Source organism: Thermobia domestica, chromosome 11 (assembly GCF_964235325.1).
Source record: "Thermobia domestica chromosome 11, izTheDome1.hap1.1, whole genome shotgun sequence".
Classification (NCBI taxonomy): domain Eukaryota; kingdom Metazoa; phylum Arthropoda; class Insecta; order Zygentoma; family Lepismatidae; genus Thermobia; species Thermobia domestica.
Genome location: NC_137464.1, coordinates 97,587,292 through 97,610,516, shown reverse-complemented (window position 1 = coordinate 97,610,516; position 23,225 = coordinate 97,587,292). Strand labels below are relative to the sequence as shown.

The 23,225-nt window shown below is 30.5% G+C and overlaps 1 protein-coding gene across 8 annotated transcripts in view; it reads right to left on the bottom strand.

Moving 5' to 3' along the window:
• The window catches only part of Calx (sodium/calcium exchanger 3), a 646,863-nt gene that overhangs the window by 5,450 nt on the left and 618,188 nt on the right, over positions 1–23,225 (bottom strand). For 3 of the 8 annotated variants that reach the window (XM_081730841.1, XM_081730848.1, XM_081730842.1), the window contains 2 exons: positions 11,773–11,931; positions 5,953–6,124 (listed from right to left, as the gene is read on the bottom strand). In XM_081730841.1, the coding sequence (XP_081586967.1) occupies positions 5,953–6,124; positions 11,773–11,931 (331 nt within the window). Of the gene's footprint in view, positions 1–5,952; positions 6,125–11,772; positions 11,932–14,878; positions 15,038–15,905; positions 16,065–17,662; positions 17,822–22,221; positions 22,381–23,225 lie in introns of all 8 variants that reach the window. The other 5 variants (XM_081730847.1, XM_081730846.1, XM_081730845.1 and 2 more) reach the window with 5 other exon arrangements.

The following is a 23,225-nucleotide window of genomic DNA, read 5'->3' as shown; positions in this document are numbered from 1 at the left end:
TTCACACCATTGCAACCGAATAGACCCTTTAGAATTTGCATGGAAAAAAATATGCAGTTATAGCTTTGCTTTTTTCGTGTGCTTGGTGTCTAGTATCTCCTGCTTTGTAAAATGATAATAGTAAAACAAGGAAAATAAATTTGACACTTCAGGTTTACATTACGTAATAATAATAATAATAACCGTATATAAGAACTTAGTAAAATGTCAACCTTAATTTTTTTTTATTTGATAGGAGTTTAAGAACAATATATATAAATCAATAAAATTCATATCAACTCCTGTAAACAGTCTTAAATTTGTATGGTACAAATTATACAAATTACAAAAAACAGCATAGAAAATTTGTATGTTCTACAAATAATCAACATATTTAGAGGTTACAATATAAAAATACAACTTATTCAACATTTTTTAATATTCGTACTGGATGATAATGATGGGCTTCCTCTGGAGTAAGTAGAGCTTGTAATTTAAGGAGGTGGAGCCTACATATAAAAATGCACAATACTTCTGTTTATATAAAATACTAAGAACGAAGCAATTTAAAGTTTTACAGTATATAACTTACATATGTCCAAGTATAACTTTGGATAATTACATTATTTTAATATACACCATTAATTCAAAAATTAACGTTTAAAATGTTATTAAAATTAGTAACGTAGTTCGTGTATCACACACACCAAAAAATTAATAAAATCTTTAGGTGTTCTCCACTTTCAAACTTCAATTATCTTAACCCAAAAAGGAATGTCCACAAAGTTCAATCACAATATGATTTTTTTTTCTGTCGTAAATAAATGAATTGAAATTATTGAATATGTATGAATAATTTGTTCATTCTTATGTAGCATTCCTTCTTAATGCAGTTGTAGAATTCAATCAAGCACATGTTACAAGGAACTTAAGCAATGCATATGTATTAATTCTAACAGAAATGAATCGTTATTTTTGCACATTTGTTATTTATTTTGATTTGAATTAAGTTTAGAGTCCCTTTCAGCAGCAAGACCATATAACACATGGACCTACAGCTAAACGTAGGATCCAAACCAGACGAGTTCCCGCCGGGAATCGAACTTGGATCTCTCGTGCCAAAGGCGCATACGATATCCGTATGGCCACGAAGGAGCTCTATTTGCTGTTTATATTTGTACTTTCTCTCTCATTTTATCAGTAATAGTTATTTACTGAAATTCTATCGGTTTTGCTAATTTAAGGTTGAACTCAGTATTATAAAGATTCTCATGTTTTGGTTTATCGTTTAACTAGCTTCATTCAAAATCGCTAAAATCGCTTAAGGGAAAATAATTCTAAATGAAAATTCAAGAAAAATCCAAAGCAAAAAATAATGAAAAAGATTTCGAATGACAAGAAAATTAAGGAAACAAATAAGACGAAATAGAAAGTATTGTAAATAATAGGGTAATAAGTATGTAAGTAGAGTAATAAGAAAATATTAAAAAAAATTGAGGAGAATGAGTGACTTAATGGGTGTCTCTTACAACGTTGTTGCAAGTTCTATAAAAATAAAAAAAAATCAATGGACATGCACAATGACTAGTCACAACATTGAGAAATTGGCTACAGTACAATACCTATATAGATCAATTATCTCAACTTGTGGATAGTTGATTATCAAAGTGAAATTATAAAAGTACACCTCGACTTGAGACACATGAAATTATAAAAATACACTAACAATGATCAAAAATTCATTTCAGACGGTTCGCCTGTTTCATTCTGAAAAGATTATAACACATAATGTATATTTCTATATAAAGAATGTTTTTTATGTTCAAAGAAAAATAGATAGTGAGTCACAGTTTAGCTATTATCAGATTAAAAGGAGCCAAGTATAGATTTGAGAGAGTTCAACCAATGAAAATATTGGATATATTTATTTTCTTTCTATCTTCCGACTCAACCTAAATTAGTAAAACTTTAATAACCAGACTTTCAAATCTATTTCAAAGGAATTGAAAAAGCGAGTTGGTTTTCTAATAAATAAATACATTGTATTTGGTATACAAATAACTTTGAATGAACTGAATAAAATCCATTTAAGTCCTACTAGTCCTCAGTAGAACACAACGCATTGTGGCAGTCATAGCAGTTGTTTTGAAGAATTTATGAAAAACACATTTCATAACTCTTACTATCAAGTAATGGAAATTGACAAGACTACGGATACTGCAAATATTGTAGACTGTGGGTTAAAATATACAGGAGATCTAGCACAACGATTTTCGAACATTTAATTGTAATGAAGATACGCTTAGGTATGTTATTAATCACATCACTTTCTGTTGACTATTATTCCTATAGACTCCTGTCACTGTTTAAATTTTGGGCCCCAACTATATCCTTGGTTACAAGGAAAAGAACGAATAATAAAAAGTAAAGAATAAAAATGGAACATTTCTACCAAGGTAGAACATGGTAAAATTCCATGTTTATTTGAGTTGGAATGTACCAATTGTTAAGAGATGTGCGGCTGTATGAAGCAGACTAGTCAGGCAGTAGGTCCTCTATTTTTCAGATATAAATTTCTCATTTCGATAAATATTTCTTTGTGTTAATGTTCTATGTAATTTATGCAACTTTCTTCTGTGTGTTAATTAATTATTCTTTATCTATATTTAGTCAATTGTTTTGAACTAACTAACTCTATGGCCTATGGAACCTGAAAGTTCAATGCCGTGTTCACAAAAGCTCTCCACTGCCTTCTATCCTTAGCCAATTGTATATTGTTTCTACTTAGTATTCCTGCTTCTGCAAGATCCATCTTAATATTGTCCTCCCATCTGTGCCTAGGTCTTCCTAATAGTCGTTTTCCGGATGGTCTTCCAGCTAAGACTTTGAAAGCGTTCCTATTTTTCTGCCATCCTGACTACATGACATGCCCACCTGAGCCTACTAGATTTGATGACTAACAATGTTTGATGAACGGTATAAATTGTATAGATCCTCGTTAAGAAGTTTGCGCCATTCCCTGTTCCCGTTCCTCTTGGGTCCGAATATTCGTCTCAGGATCATGTTCCCAAATACTTTCAGTCTACATTCTTTCGTTAGAGTAAGCGACCATGTTTCGCAACCATATAGAACTGGCATGATTATCGTTTTATATATATTTTAAGTTGCAAATTCCTCGACAGAATTCGCAACAACAAGAGATTTTAAACTGAATAGTAACACGAAGTCCCTGCTTTTAGTCAACATTTAATTTCTTCGTGAATATGGTTTTCGTTTGTTAATATTGATTCTTGATATTTGAAAGTATCCACTTTATCAAAAATATTATTTCATATTTTAACGCATCCATAATTTGCCTTATTACGATCCCGGCGAACTTCCATGTATTTAAATTTCTCTGCATTTACTTTTAAACCCAAGTCTCTCCAAACGTTTAATAACACCTCTGCATTTCTTTCTATTGTTCTCCTATCATCCCCTATTAAATTTATACCATCAGCATACGCCATAATCTGGTGAATACCATTCAACTCTAGGTCTTGGTTGCTATCTTTGATTTTCCTTATAGCGTACTCCAGGACAAAGTTGAATAATAATGGCGACAACGCATTTCTTTCTTTCAGACCGTTCTCGACGTGAAAGCTCATGGACAAAAATTTCCTATCCGGACTTTACTTTGGGATTCATTTAAACATCTTAATTAATCTAATTAGTTTTCTCGGTATTCCAAATGCTGTAAGAATTGTTTTGAAAGGAAATAAATTTTCAAAAATTTGTTTCTGAATTTCATTATTGGTTCTAAATTGAATTCTTGAGTCTATAATTTTTAGTTCTTTTAAATAATTCTACAGACTGAAATTGTACTTTCCGTTTTTTTTTTTTTTTCATTCCTGAGAGATTTTTTTTAAATAGTTTTAATTTCTTCCATTATTATCTATATCATCATCTTCATAGCTAAATATTATTTCAGGTCTTTCTTAATTTATCTTTCTCAGCAACAACTCTTGAAGGGAGTGACATTTTTCCGTAAAGTTTCAGTACTACAAGCAGACCATGGAGTTAATAAATTTGTGTGATTGTGAACGTGTGGAAAATGCAATAAGTAGTCTTACCCATTTATTATCAGCTGCTTTCGTTTCAGGTTTGTGGTTTCTTTTTACCTGGAATCATCATTTCCGTAGTGGAAATAAGAGACAGTTATTCCGACCACTCATCTTGGAGATATATCTTCCCGTATATCTGTTTCAAAGGTGGTCTCATAGAAAATCTTTTCTAAATATTTAACTTGGTACGTGGGGAGTAGGTTAATTTGTAATGACTCGTTCTACATACCAGTGGGTAGACTTACGGTTGTAAGAACTTTTCATTGTCTGTCCCATAGTAAAGGTAAATAAGTTTTCCTATATTCTTATGATAAAATAAGGTAGATTACTTTTATTTTATAAATTGGAAGCTCCTTTAACAATACTCTTTATGTAAAAACAGAATATCATCGGCACATCAATAGTAGCATCCTGGTTTTATTTTTTAGGTGAAAATTTTAACCTTAAAACCAATTTGCTTTTAAGAAAAAAAATCCTCATAATAAACCCATTTATTTAGTAGAGTACAATGTTCTACGAAAGGAAATATATTGTGTATGATATTCAGCGTTGTAATTTCAAACTTTTCGCTAAGGAACAAGCATTAATATTTGAGCCCCTAAGAAAAATATGAAATGGAACCCGTATCAAATATGAAATATAAAATTTGAGTATCCTATAATACTTCTAGGGGCCGCAGTTTATGTTTTATTGAAGTAGGGCCCGGATTACATTTGTGTTTCATTAAATCCCCTATTAATATATTTTGTTCAGATGATGATGGGGCAACAGCAGCGTCATTTTAAATTATTTTCAATTCTTTTAGAAATGACATGATGGCTTCCATTTCAAACTTCAGAAGTTAAATTGAGAGGAAAATATTTGTCACCCTTAAAGCCTTAAGATATGTATATGACTTTTTCAGGATACTAATAGTTTTACTGTATTGAATCCAGATCAAATTTTGCTCCATTCAAGAGATTTTTGTGTGTGTATGTTTTTGGGATGTGGAAAACCATACTTTATTTGTAAGTTCATGTTCGTATCCTATTACATAGAGTAAGAAAGTTTTATCTTGAACTGGGCCCCTTCGACCGGTGAGGAGCTTAAATGTGATCCAATTCCCCCCCTCCCCAAGTTACGGACCTCATGATATTACATTCCAATAACTGGAATTCCTCGTTGATCTCCGTAATGTTCAAGTTTATCATGTAGAGTACGGTTGTTAATATTCTCAAAAATTAGTTTGATTGAAGTAGTTGGATTGGTACCCTAACATCCACTGCAATAATTCCTAATGTGATTTGAGTTTACTAGTTTTCATATTAATTGTTTCACTTTTAAACTATTTTTGGATATCAAATACTTTAGTAAATTAAAACGGTATAACGTTTCCTTGATATGGATCTTGAACTTGAATTTTAAGCTAGTGCAAGGGCGCCGATTTCTCTGTAAATTTGGGGAGAGGCCATTCAGATGCAGAAAGCATATATGAGGATTTTAAGACAAATTACATTCAAAATATGCCAAATATTGTAAATTTATAAATACAATGAGGGGGCCCGCATGAGCTTTGGGGGGAGACGGGCCCCTCAGACCCCCAGGATCGGCGCCCTTGAGCTAGTGTACCTTCAAAACTGTACAGCTTATACGTTTCCAATGTTTAAAATATAAAGTATCATTATGTTATTTTGGAAATATATAAATATCGACTACTGATGACTGTGTATTTTCAGTTGGAATAACAACATAGTGATGGTAAAGATAACAAGCTAATTATAGCACTTGTACTAAAATAAAATTAATAAGTTAGAGATTAAAGAAAAAGAAAGACCGAAAATAAATGAAAATAACAGAAAAACAATATTACGAGTAATAATGTCCCACTTACTTTCCTGGCTTTACATCAAATGTCTCTCCCCTAGCTGTATGATAAATAGCTGCTATTGACCAGGCGATGCCAATACCCAGGAACACGTTTACAGCATTACTGCCAGTAACGTTGCCGACAGATGCATCAGCGTATTTATCCTGAATAGCTGCCACTTTGCTAGCAAACGTATCTATATAAAATTGTACAAAAATACTATTAAAATCTTCCTAATTAATTACACAATACTTACTTGCTTACTCACTTTTCTATTTACTAAAAAAGTACTAGTAACACAGTTGCTTGGTTAATTTTGGTAACTGTTAGCATTGTTAAAAGTATAACTGATTTGAGTTCTAAATGTTCTAAGAAATAAATTTACTTCATAACTCAAAACTATCAACTTTTATTTATTTTCTGTTCAACTAAACGAATAGATTATCATTATTACTTTTTTTGAATATCTAGGTTTGTTTCTTTCAAGAAAAATTTAAAAATTATACCATATAAAAAAAAACATGTTCTAAGTAAAAATAAGAAAGTCTAAAGATTTTTAAAAACTGAATTTATTTTTATCGTGGAACTTAATTTACCTATCATTGCAAAATGTATTTATTATTTTTATGTTAAGGAAACAGCACAGTTGTTTACACTTTATGTTATTGAAAACACCTTTAAATATGTTAATTTATTTATATAATACTAATAGATATTGTTATTAATACTTAAATTATATGAAAGCGTATTATTGTAGTCCAAAAATGTGGAACTACACAAAACATGTGCGCTTAAGCGTAATGTTCTGATTATTTATATGCTCTGGGGATAGGGAATAGTAATTTTCAACTACTTTTTCGAAACAACAACAATGTTGAAATTAATTATCTTGGACGTAAGTTAAAATTTTGAACCAGAAATATGGCCGTACAATACAAGAAATAATACAGGAAAATGCTTTTACGAAACAGTAATATTAATATTTTGATACTGGCATTATTTGATGTTACTAATCAGGTCTTGATCAATTAGTCTTCAATTTTTTGTATTCCTTCAGTGAATACCAATATTCACAGTGGTTCACTTTCTTTTTTCAATCTTCATGAGTCGTTCAAAGAACCCTTGATGTAATGCAACACTTCTTAATTCTGTTATTCACATAAGCAAGACCCTGAATTTTCACGAAGTACACCAGAGACTTTACGTGATCCTATAGATAAACAGGTATCTAACGAGATAGATCAGAGAGAGAGTGGTTACCATTGAACAGGACACCTGAACTCACAGACGTAGAAGTTGGAGGTCCATTATTCCATCATCTAACAGCTAAAGCGTGAAGGTAAAGCGTCATATTACAAATCTCTAGAAAAGTCCATCTTCCGTAAAAACCGACGGAAACACTGATCAATCACAAATGCAGCTAGTACTGAAAGTTGAGTAAACCATCAGATGATCAATTAAGTAGCATCCTATAAGATGGATTTCACGTATACCCGCACCTGTAATCTTAGTTGGAGTGACCATTTGAAACTTATCTATACAATATGGGTTTACGGAGCAGTCGATATTTTGAGGTACGTTTTTGCGTTCAACTCATCACTGAATCATACTGTCTGTGGGAATTTAGGGTTTATCGTTATTTTCCAGCTAAATTGTTCTGCTTATTGGACCATGTTTGCACGATCACCCTCATTGAAGCGTTGCATTAATTGTAATTTGTACAGATGTCAGTTATCTACAAATTTACTCTGAATAACTGATTAGCAACTCATTACCGTAACAGACACATTAGCATCAACTTAATCGAAGATGTTTCCTTAACTAGAGAATCCTTGGACTCATCTTCATTATGAGTTTTCGCACGGCAGTTAAAAGCCGCGATTTGATTGGGGTTGATTAAAGTAAACTTCGATTGTAAGCTTTTTCACCAGTTATCAGGACGGTCTTTATACGCTGTTTTTCTAAAAACTCTATTACTCACCGCACATATAAGAAAGGGAGAGCAAAGATCTCTCGTGATTATATGGTTAGGATACGCACCTTTGACATAAAATATCTGGGTTTGGTTCGCGGTGGTAACAGAGGTGGTCCGGGATTCTACGCTGAGTTATAGGTTATGTCTCAGCTCGCCGTTGGAAGAGATGCTAGTGATTGACACAGTGGTAGAAAATTATTCTTTTTCCACAAAAAGTATTTTAACGGATTATTCGACATCTTTAAAGTCATAATGTTACCCTATATGCATACAGTATTTTGAAAATCTGAATTTGTAAAATTTTTGAATTAAAAATTCTATATACAAATCAATATATAAATTAGTATGTACTTAGATCTCACGTAATACTAGGATCTTACATCTTACATACAAATTCAACTATCTATTAATATTCAATTAGCTCACCCTCGATAACAATTTATTTTCTTATTTTAACGGATTACTTGACAGCTTTAAAGCACATATTATAGCATACAAACACACACAGAAATATGTAACGTCAATAAAAGTTGCATAAACTACATCACCTCACATCCATATATTCATCAACATACGACACTCGAGCAGGTACACATCCTCACATGTCACGTATACCTACGTATATTATAGCTTACCATATTGCAATTTCTTACATACACATTCATATATTATTAACAAATTACTTCATACAGCATACACTTATAGCATATAAATTTTCAGGTGTTGTGTAGTATAAGAATGTGAAATAAGCGTTACTTCTCAGGAACCAAATTTGGGCTCCTGTTGCTGTTGTTTTTGTTGTTGTTGTTATTATGTTTTGAAATCCAAATACTAAGCTTTATTAATAATTATGTGTAGAAAAAAACTGTAGAGCATTAATTTGACACTTCACGAAGAGGAATATGCATGCAAGCGTTTCACACAAAGGTTAACACAACTTTTCACGAGGATAATAAGAAATTATTGGAAAAGATCAAGACGACGGAAAAGACATATAACATTGATTGTTCTCTCTCTTCTTCCATATTGTTCACTAATTACATTTACTGCATATTCTCTAGCGCTTTATTGTCAATACTATAACTTCTATAAAATTTTTGTTAAACAAAAATAATTAGAAAGTTACGTTTTTATAAGTCAACACCTTGGGGAAACAGAATCAGATTATACTATTTTCAGGTAAATAGTAATCATCACTGATTATCTGTAATCTAAAAGAATCACGAGATAAGTAAACAGTAAAAGAAACTTAATTTTGTAGAATCTATTTCCTTATATTTAATTGAATTAACTTCTTAACATATCATACAGTTGAAATAACAATTAGGTAATCTTGAGAAGAGAAATCTACGTCTTATATTTCTCTTTAAAATGAATATCTCAAATATTGAATGCCATTAATTAATTCAGTATAAGAATTAAAACTGGCAAGCAAAACTTAAATTCCCATTTATTATTTTTTTTAAGTACGAATATATTAATATCAGACTGATTGTCGAAGTTTTTTAGAAAAGATTTTGATTGATATTTTAAATTAATACTTTTATATTCTGAATCTTGAAACCAGTGGAAATATCAAAATATGTGATACAATGTTCTTTGACTTGCAAAATGAAACTAAAGATTAATAAAATAAGAAAGTATTTTACCACAGATTAGAATAAACTCTCAAAAGCTTGCGATCGCATTATGATAATTACTGCATATTTTATGTTAAAGTGAACTAAGTCTTTCATGAACGTTTTACATATGCAAACTATTTTCTTAAAGGAAATAATAAAATTGATAACTTGGTTTACATGAAACTATGTCTCACTATAAAAAGTAAATAATCCTTATTTTTAAATAACAGTAAATGCGAATCTAAGTAAGAATTACATTTTAAAAAAATGTTTGTACAGAACAATATCAATACTGAAATGTATGACGGTCTATAACAATAATATGGAACAAAGAATTTAAACAGAGTTCCTCGTTTTGTTTGCTAGTAATAATGTAAAATCAATAATGTGCTACTTCAAATTAAACATCGTACCATACGAATTTCAAAGATAGATAACGCAGAAACCAACTCTAAATGAAATTGGTAAATATTGTTCTGAAACCAGTATTTCAAATCTAACGTATGCTATACATAATTTCTAGTAGAGTTTAAGGTCAGTAAATTTCTTAAATATATCAGATATTTAAACATGAATACTAATACTAACTAATGTTATGCGAATCCTGTTTAGATTCATTATTACAAAAGAAAAGTCGATAAAATTGAATACACATTTGAAGAATGTGTAGTTATATCTATTAATTAAGCGTATAAAGAATAGTACAAAATTTTGGAAAGGTTAATAATTTATGATAATTGCTGAATAAACTACGAGTTTCGTACTTCCGTAAGCTTTAGTAATAAGTTGCACATACTCAATTTTTACTATAATTAAATATTTTGTATTGCTATGGTCTATTAAAATTTAAGTCCTTAAGAATTTCAATATGTTAATTATATTATTAAGTGTCATACATTACAACAATGAATCCACCAACCACTGCCTTAAATTTCATAAACAAAGACTATTTTCAAAACTGCATTAACTATTTCATAATTACGTATTTTATAGTATGTGTAAGTACGTGGAAATGTATAATCATTAATAATCTATATTTCTGAATTCTTTGTCACGAAATGCTACATTAATTACAAAATCAGTTTCTAATTTTATGTATATTTTAGGTAGGTAGAAATTTTTTCTTCAAATAAATCAAAATTAAATTATCGATTATTTTGTTTTGCTTCCAGTTGAATAATTCGCTCCTGCAACTTTGTATTATATGTATGTATGTATGTATGTATGTATGTATGTATGTATGTATGTATGTGTATGTGTGTGTGTGTGTGTGTGCGTGAGTGTGTGTGTGCGCGCGCGAATATTCACTTATTTCACTCAGAAAATATAAAATAAAGCTATTTCAAATTGTAAACCTTCTACTATTCTGATAACTTTTCCCACAGACTTGAAAAAGTAAAATAGTTAAGAACAGATTTAACTAGACAGAAAAATTGACGTAAGGTAGAAAAATATAAATTTGAATTTACTGATTCAGATTTTAATATTATAATTCGGAAAAATATGAAAACTCTTAAAATAACAACCCACGATTATGTCCTACAGAGTAATCATAATGATATTTTAAGTTACAAAGAATTAACCTTCCCTTGAATCTTACAGTCTTTAAATAAATATTCTGACTTTTTTTTTTTTTTGCGCAATAATACACTATATGTGATATATTGCTAATAGTTAATCTTTTGGTTTTGTCAAATTAAGTTATGAAATTTAAAGCAAAGGCTGTGTATGGTAATAATTTTTTGTAATGTATATAGGCAGTTGCGAAGCTTTGTATTATTGCTCCCACTTGCAACTTCCAATTATGTTCTCAGTTTACCGTTTGATAATCCCACTACGCTCTCAAATTTTTTTCAAACTTTGTGTTCCCCTTCTTTTAACAACTTTGGGTTCTACGGATCTATCTTTTTCCCATTGTTATCAGAATCAAAATAATCTAATATATGTGTAAGGAAACGTTAATATTACAGGCAAGAAGAATAAATTATAAATTTTCTCAATTTCGAAAGATGTCTGCTACCGCCTTTCCAGTAATAATATACATCTTATATGGAAAACCCACCTTTAAATTACTTTAATAAACAAGAAGGCATTAAATATATTCTACTATTCTCATTAGAAGCAAAGTTCTAGCAATGTACGTAAAATACAGCAAAGAAGTTTATAAATTGCCCAAATTAAAAAGAAAGATAAATAGAAAGGATGGTATTTTTCTTTTATTTTATGGTCAGCTAAATGTTATTTTACCTGGCACACTGGTACCCAATGCTACAAAGGTTATCGCTGTGACGGCATCCTTAAGCCCAACAGTACAACCAAAATGGGAAGCAACATCACCTATGATAGCGGTTAGGATCCCAACCCACATTATGGAGATATTGAAACATAACCAGCCACCTAAGTGTTCTATTTGGAGAATATAAAAACATCACATATAAAAAAAATAAGTTGGGATTAAATGGAAGGAAGAGAGAGAGAAAAGCAGAGGAAGAAAGAGTTAGGTCATTATTTCGGTTAACGTATCTTCATTTTCTGTACACATCAACAATCAAGCGGGTAAATACGGTAATTAGTTGCTTCTTGATTTTCCGCCGGTTATGTTGCTAAGTTTTAAAAATAATAATAATAATAAAGTTTCTACACTGAATGAAGACGTACATAAACACGCACTGTAAATAAAATGTAGCAGCACTTGTTAATATTTTTGAAAAACAATGTTAAGCATGCAATTGATTCTGGTCGTACAGTCACGTTTACGGGCTGATAGATTGTTCCATGTCATTTTGTACATTCATGTGTCAAGTGAGAAACACAGAAAGACAAGAAAAGAAAGAAAAGAATAAACAGAAATTATAAAAAAAAGAAGGAGATAGACTTAAAGAAAGGAGAAAACAATATTTGAAAAGGGTCCTCCTTCATTACAATTTGCTTATAATAGCAGCGAGTCATTCATGGTTTTAAACCTTCAAGGTTACTATTTATTATAGCACTTGATTCATACTACATTAATTACCGTGAGAAAAGGATAAAACAAGTGTAAAGATTGAAAATTTCCAGATAAACAGCAAATCCTGTTTCTTGAAAAGAAATTGTGTAATTAATATCACAACTGATGCCTGTAATTGTTGGATTGAACTGACAAAAATACTACAGCAATGAAAGTATAGATAGATATAAGATTGAAATAATTACTGAGAATGTTAAATAAGAACAAGATTCAAATGAATGAGAAAATGTATATAGAAGACATTATCAAAGTTGAAAATTTACCTACATACAAAATTTCGTGAGATGAAACACTGGGTTAGCAGTTCCAATATTTTGGCATCTACTTTCTCCAATTTCTAAAACTTGAATTCTTTCATTTCTAAAGTAATGTACAATTGATTTACTACATGTTAACTGAGGAAAGCAATGGTATGGAATAATTATATGAACTGGAAAATATATCAGGAACAAAAATATTAATAAATTTCTCTACATTTAAGAATTAGATTTCGTAACGAAACTACACACCAGTAAGAAACTAACATACAATATCAAATTAGAAAATTTACTGTGTTTATTGAATTAGTCTAAAAAGTAGCTCCAGATGGATATTTAGTATCGATTTGTTCATATGTAACTGGCAACTGCACAGTTACTAGCAATTATAAAAGTACTTGAAACAGTTTTCAAAAATTCTTCTATTGAAGCATTTCTAGCACCAATTCAATAGCCATATGAATTGTAATATGTACAGTATATATATATATATTTATTTATTTTTTGGGGGGGAGGGTTGACTGATTATCATATATGAAGAATTGAAATATCTCAAAAGATATGCATCAAAAATATATTATGAAGAAATTATATCATATTTTATAATTTATTTCAATGTTGGAAACTACAAACAGCATGAATGCAATTCGTCATTTCGTTTTTAAAAGTTCATTTCTAAGCACAAGTAGAAGTGTGCATGTCTTTTTTCAAGTCCTTGTTGCAATCCTAGACAACAAAGAGTTCCTTCAGTTATAGTATGATATTTGGAAAGAAACTTTTATCAATCCTGATGCAGGTAGGTATAGAGCGTGCATTTAAGAACATTTTATCCCATTTTCTCAACGGTTATGTTGAAAGTTCCTTTTCTTTCGTTATTCTTTTATCACGATGGTAACTCAATTCATCAATATTTCCTGAAACAATCTCTTTCTAAAGGACTTCCACAGCTTCTATTATCACATTTGTTCTCTGTTAATTTTGATTTCTGTCATTCTGTCGAGAAGAATTTTACTAATTCCAAAGAAGTAGATAGATATTTCTGTGTAATTTGGAAAAGAATACTGTAATCATTTTTATTCATAATATGACTCTTATCGATGATATATATTTTTTTCTCGTTAATTCATAATCAAAATAAATATATAAGTTTAATATTGTATTAAGATAGTAGTAGTCCAATAAGCAAAATGAAATATTGTAATGCTGAAACTTAAAACGATCTTCGTGTTTAAGCATGAAAATTGCTTATTAAACCTTGTAATGGCTTTTTTTTTTTTTTTTTTTTTTTTTTTTTTTTTTTTTTTTTTTTTTTTTAAGCAATTGGCTGAAATAATACCACTTAAATGCAATGCCAGAAGATTTAGACTCAGAAATAGATCGCCAACCACATTCGTGGAAAGAAATCTAATACAAAATTATGTATTTTTCAAGTTTCTGAAAAGTTATTTGCTGTTATACATATACAAAATTACAATATGAAAATTTGAATCACCATCGTTCAAAGCTTTTGAAAGTCTACGAGTCCAATCCAGGAGCAAAGTTGTTTGTTTACAAAATAATATTTTCTCCAAAATAAAGCGTGCTGAACTAGAACCAAGTGCTGGAGGAAATGAAAATATTCACGGAAGACTTTGATGCAATTTATTTCAATTTTTAAATGAAGTTTAAATCAAAACCATTATAATCACCGTAAGTTTCTAACGATTACGGTGCTTGAAAACATTAGATGGAATGTACGAAAATGACTTCACAGTAGAAGTTCCGAATTCCAAGTACGAAAAAGAAATGTTGTTATCGTAGTAGTAAGTTGAGAGTGCACGACAAGAATTATGAGGATTATTCTTTCGAATTCATGTAGTTTATCTATATAACATTTAATATAGCACGAAGAACAGTAAATAAATACATTATTTGGATTTTATTTATCTATGAATTCCGTAGATCATTTAATGAAGGAGGAGATCTCGCTATGCTACATGTATTCTTTCTACGCACTACATCTGGCACTGTTGAGCTTGTTTCTCTATTAGCACGCCACAACACCATCATCTTATGTTGGGTATAGTTTTGTGACTTTTCCCAACCTTACCTGGTACACTTGTACCCAAGGCAACGAAAGCAATAGCGGTGACTGCATCCTTTACTCCAACTGTACAGCCAAAATGCGAGGCAATATCTCCAATGATAGCAGTGAGCATTCCGATACCCAATATGGAAACAACGAAACAGATATATCCGTCATATAATTCTGAGAACAAGAGAAAGAAAGAAAAAGAGGGAAATCCTTTGCTCAAATTGTTTGACAGTCGATTTTCTTTTTATTAAGATAACAATTTGCCGGTTGCTTGTTGTTCCGTTCCTGTCTTGGCCTGTCGTGGAGATGTGCAGTACCTGAACAAGCACTTCATTTTTTGGAAAACATTTATAGAACAAATAAAGGTACATTCTATAAAGGAAAGTGCATAGGTGACAATAATTCACGCTGGAACAGTATTGTTTCATAACATTAAAAAAAAATTTCAAAAATTAAAAAAAAATAAGATGAGCGTAGTCTTAAAAATATAGTTCCACAAACATACAAAACACAGGTATGGTTCTCTTCGGGGGAAAATGCAAGATAAATACTTACTTAGTTTAAACAATCGCTTGATTTATAGCAATTGAACTTCTTTTCCATATCCAGAGAACACCATAAATTATAAGATCATGATGGGTTCCTGTTCCTATATTTATTCATTGAAATTTTGGAAACAAAGAAACATTTAATTCTTCTTGTACTTACTTATGATGTAAAAACATCATTCTTATTTTCTTACAGTAGAAAACAAATAGATATAGGATTTTGGATCATGGGGATTAAGTCAACAATGTGTCCTGGTTTTCAGAGCACACAGTGTAATTGTATGTAACCAAGACACCTTAATCTTCTGTGTAATTGCGCATGGTGTAAAGCAGTCATACTATTTATTATTATTATTCATTCCAAGTCAATACTATTATATAAAGAGACAATAGGAGTTAGAGAGAGAAAATAATGCAAAGCAACACTCTAGGTAAGTCATTTGTAGCAGAGTGTACGGTACAACACAGGATGAGGCCTTTTTCGTCGAGTTTACCTGGAACGCTTGTGCCTAGAGCTACAAACGCAATAGCAGTTACTCCGTCTTTTACTCCAAGAGTACAACCAAAGTGTGAGGCGATGTCACCAATAAAAGCAGTGAGTAGTCCAATGCCCAATATGGAAACAACGAAACAGACATACCCGTCATATATATCTGAGAACAAGAAAAAAAAAATATCTTGTTCAACTAAATTCTAATGGTAATTTTGAAAAATGGAGAATTCTTCGTTGTTTGTTGCTCTTCTGTTTCCTTCACTGTTTCTTATTCTTGAGGGGGCTATGCTTGAAAAGATTCTTTGTTTCCTTTTTGTGGCATAATGGGCTATGGGAATAGGATAAAGGTACTAAAACAAATTCATTAAGTGCAACACAAGCATAACAACAAATCAAGCTGAAAGTATATTATCTTACAACATAAACAAACTTGATATTGTAAAAAGAAAAGGAAAAAATGTGCAATGAAAATGAACATTATGAACAATAGTGCTACATCACCATGAAAAATATACGGGTATGTCTTCCTTTACACGTTATATTTCAGATAAATTGTACCGAAAGTCATTCATTTGCTCTAGAAAATTATAGTATAAAATCAAACCGTTTCCTCGGACATTCAAACTCTCTAAAATATTCGTACTCTCACCTTAAGTTTTAGTCTCCAAGATGTACGTGCGCTTTCGCATAACCAAAGATGATTCCAATTTTAAATTATTTATTTCTCCTTTATATACTATGAAAACTGACATATTTCTAATATTTTATTTTCAGCAAGATGAATTTGATTGTTAAAGTTAGCATTATGATGGATTTATGTTAATAACGATTGAAAAATTAGCCAAGTCTGAAAAGCAAATTTCAATAATTTCTCGCGTCAACTAAATCATAGACAGGATTGTAGAACTAAAAGCCAATGACGCAAATACAAAAACTTTCGTCGTGCTCAGTGGCGTATTTAGGGGGGGGGGCTTCCGGGCTTAAGCCCCCCCCCGAAATCTTACTTACTATAGTAAAGTATATGAAATATCTTGCAGAATTTTCACATTTTCAGGCAAATCCCCCCCCCGAAAGTTAGCAAAGCCCCTCCCGAAACAAAATCGTAAATACGCCACTGGTCGTGCTAATTTAATTTCTGAATATCAAGAAAACTTCCAGTTCACTGGTAATTTTAGCAATTAATATAAGCTCAAAAATGTACACAATGGTATTACAATGTATACTGGTAATTTTAGCAATTAACTATTATAAGTTCAAAAAATGTACACAATGGTATTACAATGTATTTACAATGAAATTATTTATTTTGTAATTATGTTTATTTTGTGCGTAACTAATTCTTTATGATTAGTTTTGCAATTTAAGAGATTAAAATTTGTTCACAACTTAACTTCCTGTTCAATTTAAATCATGTCACATATTTTTTCAGTCAGGATAGAACACAAAATAGGATTGGATAGTTATACTACAAAAGTAAGATTTTTCATTGGCAAGAAAAAGCATCATGCTTATTACATAAAAGATACAGCAAGCACTTTTTATTATACCTATTACCCTTCACCATCACTTCACTAATAATTTTAACAATAAAAAAAGAGTATAAACTCATTTTCCTTTTCCTGTACTTTCTTCCTTAACCCGTATAAGGTATAATAATTACGTAACATTACATAGCGTGCGAAAGCAACAAATGCGAGTGCTTGAATGAAAATATACTTTACTTGCGGTTTCACTACACGAAATTGTGATCGAATTTACCTGGAACGCTCGTGCCTAGAGCTACAAACACAATAGCAGTTACTCCGTCTTTTATCCCAACAGTACAACCAAAATGAGATGCGATATCACCAATAAAAGCGGTAAGCATTCCAATACCCATTATGGAAACAACGAAACAGACATACCCGTCATATATATCTGAGAATAAGAAAGAAATAGATAAGTATAGCGAAATTAAAACAATACTTTATTCTAATTTTTCTCATGCCTTGATAGTTCTTCCATTTTTGTACAAGAACTGAAAAGAATAGGAAAGAAAGAATGTGCTCTAGAAAAAAGAAAAGTGCAAATTAGAACTGCAGTTACTAAACTACAATAATAAAAGTGTACAGTTAATAAACGAATGGAAATAATAAAATATAAATCTGAAAATTAAAGAAAATAAAAGTTTATGAACAATCCTTGCTTTTGACATGTTGCATTGTCAAAATGGTGATATATTCTTCTTAAAAAAAAAAAAATCCAATGGATCCATAGCAGCATTATGCAATAAGAAATGCTACATATATGATCTTGAAGATATAAAGAGAGTATAATAATTTTACAGTTTAGTTCAGAGAAGGTTAAAATCAATAATCTTTTGAACTCAGCTCAGTATGTGTGAAGCTACTGACAACATTGGAACGTGGTTATTGTTGTGTCATCAGCTTCAGAGAAATAATGAGATTGCACAATATAGTATAGTAATATGGTTTTACATGGAAAGGGGAAGCAAAAATGAAGTACTAAGACAACGCTGTGTTTACCAACGAAAACAAGAATTGTCCTTATACAGGGTGTTTCAAAACAACACCGACAACGTTTGGGAGGTGATTCCTGATACCAAAATAAGACGAAAAGTATACACCAACCTGGGTGCACAAATGCTTCCTTTTGAAGTTATAGGCTGCCAAAAACATGAACATATGAACTTTAAAGGCCCATAGCTCCAAAACTATAAGACCAACCGTAGTCGGGTCAAGACTCTACTTAGGAACTAATATGTGGTTTATACAAAAATACATGTTTCAGAATTCTAAGGTACTCAGGCAACAATTTTTGTATAGGCAGTTTGGTTACGAGCATATAATCTGAAGTACTCACTACCTACCTCTATAAAAATTGTTGGGGAAGTACTGCAGGACTCTGAAGCATGTATTTTTGGATAGAGCACATATTAGTTCCTTAGTAAAGTCTTGACCTGACTACGGTAGGTCTCATAGTTTTGGAGCTATGGACCTTTAAATTTCATTTTTTTTTCCACGTTTGCGGCAGCCTATAACTCCGAAAGGAAGCATTTGTTCACCCAGGTTGGTCTCTACTTTTGGTCTTATCTTGGTATCAGGAATCACCTCCCAAACGTTGTCGGTGTTGTTTTGAAACCCTGTATTTTATCCCCGAATCATTCCTGTTCCTTTTACTTTTTTATTTGAAAAACAGAAAAATTAGTTTGTTTCATATTTACTATATACAAGTCTTTTTTAAATCCTAACGTACATATTCGAATATTCTTCATCGACACAATTCGTATATTTCCACTTACTGTTACGACACTACTTTAGCCTTCCTGTCAAGATCTATTATCGAATTGCAGCTAATTTATTTTTATTGTTGTTATTATTATTATTATTATTATTGTTGTTATTATTATTATTATTATTATTATTATTATTATTATTATTATTATTATTATTATTATTATTATTATTAGCAAAATATAATAACGGAAGACACTATTAATTTTGATTTTACTATTAAACCAACATTTAATGAATTATAGGTTTCCTGTACAAGATTGCGTTTGTTACTATACACGATACTAAAACTTACTTCCTCTAAAGTAATGAAGATCAAACACTATAAACTTATGAAAGATCTACTTTCTTAGAATATATTTTTATTTTTTGTTTATATTCATCATACTGTAAAATCACAAAATATTTTCTGTACTGTATAATTTGTGCGTTTTTCTTTTTTTTCCTTCAAGTTGATATTTAATTTCGAACATGCATATTTACTGGTCTTACGAAGTAAATGACTTTTCTTAGCGGTATTCGGATATGAAACTATCAGAAGGAAAGTAATGGCAATTTAATTAATGTCAATAAGTCAAATGCTGTCACCGTTATGAGGAGTTAGGCACTTGCCATTATCACTAGGAACCACAAGGAATACTGACATGTTCATCCTTCAAATAAGGTCGCCGATCACGACTTTCGAGAAAAAAAAATTGATTTTTGTTTCTAGCAAACTACAATTAAGTTAAATAGATTTTTTTTAACATTTCTGCTTAAACTAATATTCTATATTACCAATATCATCGCATTCTTCTTTGATATCAAGGTCAGTTTGCTTCCGATAATAAATTGAGGTAATGCTGTTGAAATATGTATACTTCTGCTAAAAAGTAGCCAATATAAAGCCAAATCTAAATTATTTTTTTCTTTTTTCATTTATGTAAGATCTCACTTCATTTAAAATTTGTGCAAGGGAAAGATATCGTATACTATCCACCACATCGTCTTAATTATTTTTATATGGAAGATTAGAAAGATACAGCTTCATTTACTGTATTGTTTGATGATATATATCAGCGTACACTAGCAAAGTACCTTATAAAAAGCAAAGGCCGTGAAGATAAAAGAACGATGATACTGATATATTCGGGAGACAGATCTAAGGACTAGTGGAACTTAAATAACTGAAGTTTAATAAATGTTGTATAAGGAGAGAAAATGAAGACAAACGAGGTAAATATCAGAATTATGCAATGCAATTTACATATTCAGTGTTTTATAATGGCAAGAACTATAATGTAGAATGAAATATATTATTACTTGGAAATAACATAGTAACATTGATATACTATGTTCTTCCATTCAGTACTAAATATATATCGCTGTACTAATTATTTTCAGGAGGTACGTAGTTTTCATTAACTTGCAGCTTTCACACCTAGTATCAACTCATTTGATATTTGTTTCTTTCAGGAGAAGACAGAGATAATTTGCATCATTTCATAACGAAGCAAATGAACTTATTCTAATCTTGTTTTGAGAAATATGCTAACAAAATATGCTGCATATGTTGGTCTCGAAACATATTTAAAAATAGTTTACTCTCGAATTTCAATTTAAAATTAGGCTAATGAAGGAGATCATCATTTTATGTACTGTCGCAGAATGCTTACGCATTATAGTTCACTCAGATTAATGAAAAAGGGCATTACAGGAATGAGGATTAAAAAAAAAAAAAAAAAGATATTTCCTACTGCATGTAATTATTGAAAAAAATATTTATAATTTTCTTTTGTGAATGTAAGAAATACAAATTCTTGAGTTTTCAATGCATTTTAAAAACAGTAATTATTTTTCTCATAAGAAAAGTTAAAGTTTTGTCGTCTTTCACAGACTACAGCAAAAGTAAAGAAAAGAATTAGCTAATAGAAGAAGAAAACATGAACACACTACCCTAATAGTTATCATATTACTACGTTATGGTTTCAGAAATGGTAATGTATTTTATTAAGAAAGCACGGAGCAGCTTTAAATTTATGATAAAATATTAGTTAAAAATATTTTACTTTAGTTGACAAAGTGGTTCATATTAGCTTTACTATCTTAAATAACTTGAACTAGAAATACCAATTACTGGACAAAGCAGCGTTTATTTTAAAAATAATAACTGTCTAACAATTTTGCTAATATATTCAGTTAATTGGCGAAACTGTTACGCAGTTATCATTTTTAAAATGTTGCTTTGTCCAGTATTTCTAGTTAAAGTTATTTTAATTAATATATATTAGGTTATCTTATAGTTTCCAAGTGTGATTCAGAGTTTCATATTTTATATTAAGATTTTTTTTTCGTTGAGCAATTTCTTCTTTCATTAAAACATGGAATATAACGCAACATTTAATTGGGATACTTTATTTCTGAGAAGAGAAATTGCATTAAGATCGTACTTTTCTGCCAGTACGAACTAGAATCTTGAAAAAATATGTTATGTGATTTTCCCGAGTATTTTTACTTTATTTTAATGTGTCATTGTTTTCCGTTAATTAACTTAAAATTTTCAATCATTGTGAAGACAATTATCAAACAGCAACAGAGAATTTTCAGACACTTATATCAAAAGTAAAGCACAGAAGAGGTTTTAAGTATTTGATATGGGTTTTGATCTTGTTTAGTGAAATGGTGCTGTGTTGATTTGTATTTGGTACAATTGGTTATTTTGTGAAAATAGTGAAGACACTGAGTTACAAAATGCAACATGGAATACAAAGCGCCATTCACCACCTCTCTTACCACATCATATTGTCTTTACATTACTCACCTATCGAACATCTTCCCAAAAGAAGGAACTTGAGTTTTATTTCAATAACGTTTTTCGTGCTACCACGAAAGATAAACAAGAAAATGAGGAGACACTGAAATATCTAATATATATATATATATATACCTATATACCATGCGAAAAATCCATCAAAGATGAGAGTGCATAAAAGATGGTGTTATTTGCAATACAGTACATGGACATTTGTCTTGATCAATGTTTACCTGGGATGCTTGTGCCTAGAGCTACAAACACAATAGCAGTTACTCCATCTTTAATTCCAAGAGTACAACCAAAGTGAGACGAGATGTCACCAAGAAAAGCTGTTACCACACCAATCAATGCAATGGATATCACAAAGCTTGCGTAACCATTGGCCATATCTGTAGGGAAACACTTCTAGTTTAGTTAAGTTGTCTAAGTGTTTACTGATAAAGGATGAATAGATGAGATGAAAAGTAGAAGTCAGTGGATAGCTATTTCAAGATATTTCTTGATTAGAAGCCAAACAAAGCTCTAAGTCAAATTTAAATCATAAAACTACCAAGATGAAGAGATTCAAGAAGAAATCAAAATTTTAATATCGTTGATCTCTTAGTCTTCAATTCTTACACAATTGCAGCTTTAAGTCTTAGATGTTGGTAGAGAATATTAAATACCAGTATTGCAGTCAAAGTATTAGAATTCTGCACTGTATTCATTTAGTTTCTTTTAGTAAAGAAATGTCTTCTTACTTTTCGCGTTACAGTATATAACTTCACCAAAAGTTTCAATTTCTTTACATTTTTTTTAAATAAGTAGATGCGAAATTACAGAAATTACGATTTCATGAAGATTAAAGTAGCTTTAATATATTAGAATAGAAATTTAAATCTTTTAGGAAATTAATATTGTATGAATAGAAACCTCAACTGTTTAACAGAGAAGAAAATGTTAGAGTATACGTATTGAGTATAGTAGGTATATCTACATCCTTTAAAATCGATGTAAATTGGTTTAACTTCCGTTACGTGTAATAAATTAAAAATTATGTTATACTCTATATAAAAATTCAAATCACTCAAAGCAATGCCTATCTTAAGTATGCACTTCCATTTTGTTAATTCTGTCATACTTTAATACGTTTTTTTTTTAATACTATAATGTTTTCGTAGAATATAGACAATAGGCAATATTATGAGTACTTTGTTAATATAGCTTCAAAATTATACACGCGCATTTATTTTCA